At 40.0% G+C, this 2,821-nt stretch overlaps 1 protein-coding gene across 1 annotated transcript; it reads right to left on the bottom strand.

The window, feature by feature from the left end:
- Positions 1-241: 241 nt before the first annotated feature.
- LOC146556345 (trace amine-associated receptor 13c-like) lies at positions 242-1,349 on the bottom strand. Its single transcript, XM_085250336.1, has 2 exons — positions 1,171-1,349; positions 242-1,055 (listed from the first exon to the last, which is right to left on the bottom strand). Exons 1-2 carry the CDS (start codon positions 1,347-1,349, stop codon positions 242-244), a joined length of 993 nt encoding a protein of 330 aa, XP_085106462.1.
- Positions 1,350-2,821: the final 1,472 nt, after the last annotated feature.

The raw sequence follows: 2,821 nt of genomic DNA, 5'->3' as shown, positions 1-2,821 counted from the left end.
GAACCTTTAAAAAAGTACTTCATGAAATTTTACTGGCAATTTCCTTCTCGGAAGTGGCATATAATATAAATAATCAAATAAAAATAAGAAATAATAAAATACATTGCCGCAACACTATCATACTTTAATGACATTTTCTATATTTCCTCATTTGTGACAAGGTCAAAATTTTCATTTTCAGATTTCTGAATTTATTGATTTATTGATTTCAATTGTTAGTAGAGTGGATTTCCTTATCTTTTTAAAACATGTTTGCTTCACTAGTGTCATGCTTAAAAATCTGCAGAGTGATAATAAGTTTAACAGCATTTCTAAACCAAGAGTAAAAAAGGGCATACATCAGTGGGTTTAGACACGAGTTAAAGTAAAACACAATGATCAGAAAAAATGTAGATGAGTCATTGATCACATTTACTTCAATAAGAGAGTAACAGTAAAACGGAAGGTAACATGCGAGAAACACAACTACAAGAACTCCAAGGTTCCTGGCTGCTTTCAGTTCAGATTTGTTTGCTTGATTGCTTGAACACTGAAGTGTGACAGCTGTAACATGAGAGCGCATGGAACGAGCTTGAGACACAGCCACCACAAACACTCTCATATAAAGAACTATGATAACAGATACTGGAAAAATAAAAGATAACACAAGATCAATAAACCTTGCAATATCATTAATGACAAACACACACTCTCCATAACAGGAATTATACCTGGCCGGCTTAATTAGAACATCCTTTGTTAAAAGACTGCCGTAGAAGGTTGAACAAAACCAACACAAACAAACACAGAGTTTGACTCTTGCCACGGTAATTCTGGTGGGGTAATGAAGAGGGTGACAAATAGCTACATAGCGGTCAACTGAAATGAGAACTATGTTCCAAGTTGAAGCACAGAAAAGACCGGCTGTCAGATAAGTATAAACAGAACACATAAGATCACCAAGTACCCAGCAGGCCGTGTTTCTAATTATTTCTAGTGGCAGCATAAGGAGACCAGTGAGAAAGTCTGAGACAGCCAGAGAAAGGAGGAGGATGTTAGTGGGTGTGTGAAGCTGCCTAAGGAGAGAGAAAAAAAGAATATATTACACATTAATAATGTAAAAATGTCTTCACTAATTCCATTGGTTTTTAAGACTTAAACTACAATTTCAGCTGAGAAGTTAATTTCTGCCTGAAGTAAGAGACTGAGATGATGACGAGAAGGTTTAGAGCAGCAGTGAGCAGAGAGATGCAGCACAGCACAGTGTTCAGCAGCACAGCTTTGGACCAGTGAAATGTTGGCTTCCTGCAGGAGCTGTTGAGGAGTTGTGGAAAACAAAGCTCGGCTTCTTTCTGCATCTCCAAAATCATACAGCTGCAGCTCTCTGATCAGAGCTTCTTGTCACATAGGGGATTTATCTCGCCACACCTCCACACCCCCTTCACCTCTCCTTCTTCTCTTCCCTACCAACAGAACCTCATACACAATCAACAGATTGTGGTTCTGTTTTATTGTGTCCTCCAGCAACGTACTGATCACTTTCAGTCGTCAAGAACTGAATGACAGTGGCCTCAGCCTGAACGCACACTTTACAGCATCCCACCCGAGACTGCAAGATGATCAAGCACTCTGTGGGTTATTTTTGGGCACAGGAAGCAATGCAGGTGATAAAAGAAACACTGCAAAATCTCCAGTGTTAAATTGACACTAGAAAGTGTCTATAGTTGTCCACTCTTTTGAGTGTTAAATTAACACTTTTGACAGTATTAGATTTCTAATAGTAACCTAGTCAGTATTAAAGATTAACAATGACTAACATTAGCAGTGTGTTTTTTCTAACACTGAAATGTTACCAGCATTTTTAGTTATTTTCCAGTGATAGAAAATCAGCACTACTCAGTGTTAGTCATTGTTAATCTTTAACACTGACTAGGTTACTGTTAGAAATCTAACACTGTCAAAAGCATTAATTTAACACTCAGGAGAGTGGACACATAGACACTTTCTAGTGTCAATTTAACACTGGAGATTTTGCAGTGTGGGCTGCAACCAACTCTCTCTTATCCATGTGCATATGCTGACCATCAACATAAACCTGACCAGCAACGGGCTTTAAAGAAGCTTTACTGAAGCCTTTGACAAAGCAAGGGCAGCTGTCGAGCAGGACCACTATGACAGTGTGATTGAGGTTCAGGGCTTTAGCAGCAAGGACCTGTTTAGTGAGGAGTTGTAATACTGTAGTGGCAAAGATGAACAGCTGGAGGCAACAGACGAGGCAGGATGCTATGGTGTGGAGTCCAGAGCAGTTGTTGGGGGAGGATGAAGTGTGAAATCAGGTTCATTCGCCTGGGATTCTTGAAGGCTACTGATCTAATCCACCCATTCACAGCCTCACTGTGGTCCAGATACATGTCAGTAAGAATCTCATGGAAATAAAGAATTATTTCTCAAAGAGCTTATACTCCTCTTCCAGGCTGACATCGTTATGTGGTTGTGGGGCGGTTGTCACCACCCATCTTGAGGAGTTTGCCCCCTCACATATACTAATGTGCCACAAACATGACTTTAATATCACCAATCATTCCCATTTTATTACGGTGTATCCATATAAATGGCCCACCCTGTACTATGACCACAGAATATGTAGATGAATGTGGCGGTCTGTGGCGTGGGGAGGCAGACACACCTGAGTGGCATGAGTAAACATGCCACACCTGTACTAAAAGAATGAACTAGGTCCTCACTGTTGTTGTTATTAGCGTCTGTGGCTGTGAGCTGCAAAGCTGCAACCAGTGTGTAAACAGTAACAATAAGAAATAAAGTTTGTGAAAAGCGTAAAAGT

This window comes from Mchenga conophoros, linkage group LG16 (genome assembly GCF_057382185.1).
Source record: "Mchenga conophoros isolate Kocher_MC1m ecotype Shallow Benthic linkage group LG16, M_conophoros_male_GT1.1, whole genome shotgun sequence".
Lineage (NCBI taxonomy): Eukaryota > Metazoa > Chordata > Actinopteri > Cichliformes > Cichlidae > Mchenga > Mchenga conophoros.
The sequence above is the reverse complement of the archived record's forward strand: the minus strand, read 5'-3'. Positions and strand labels throughout refer to the sequence as shown.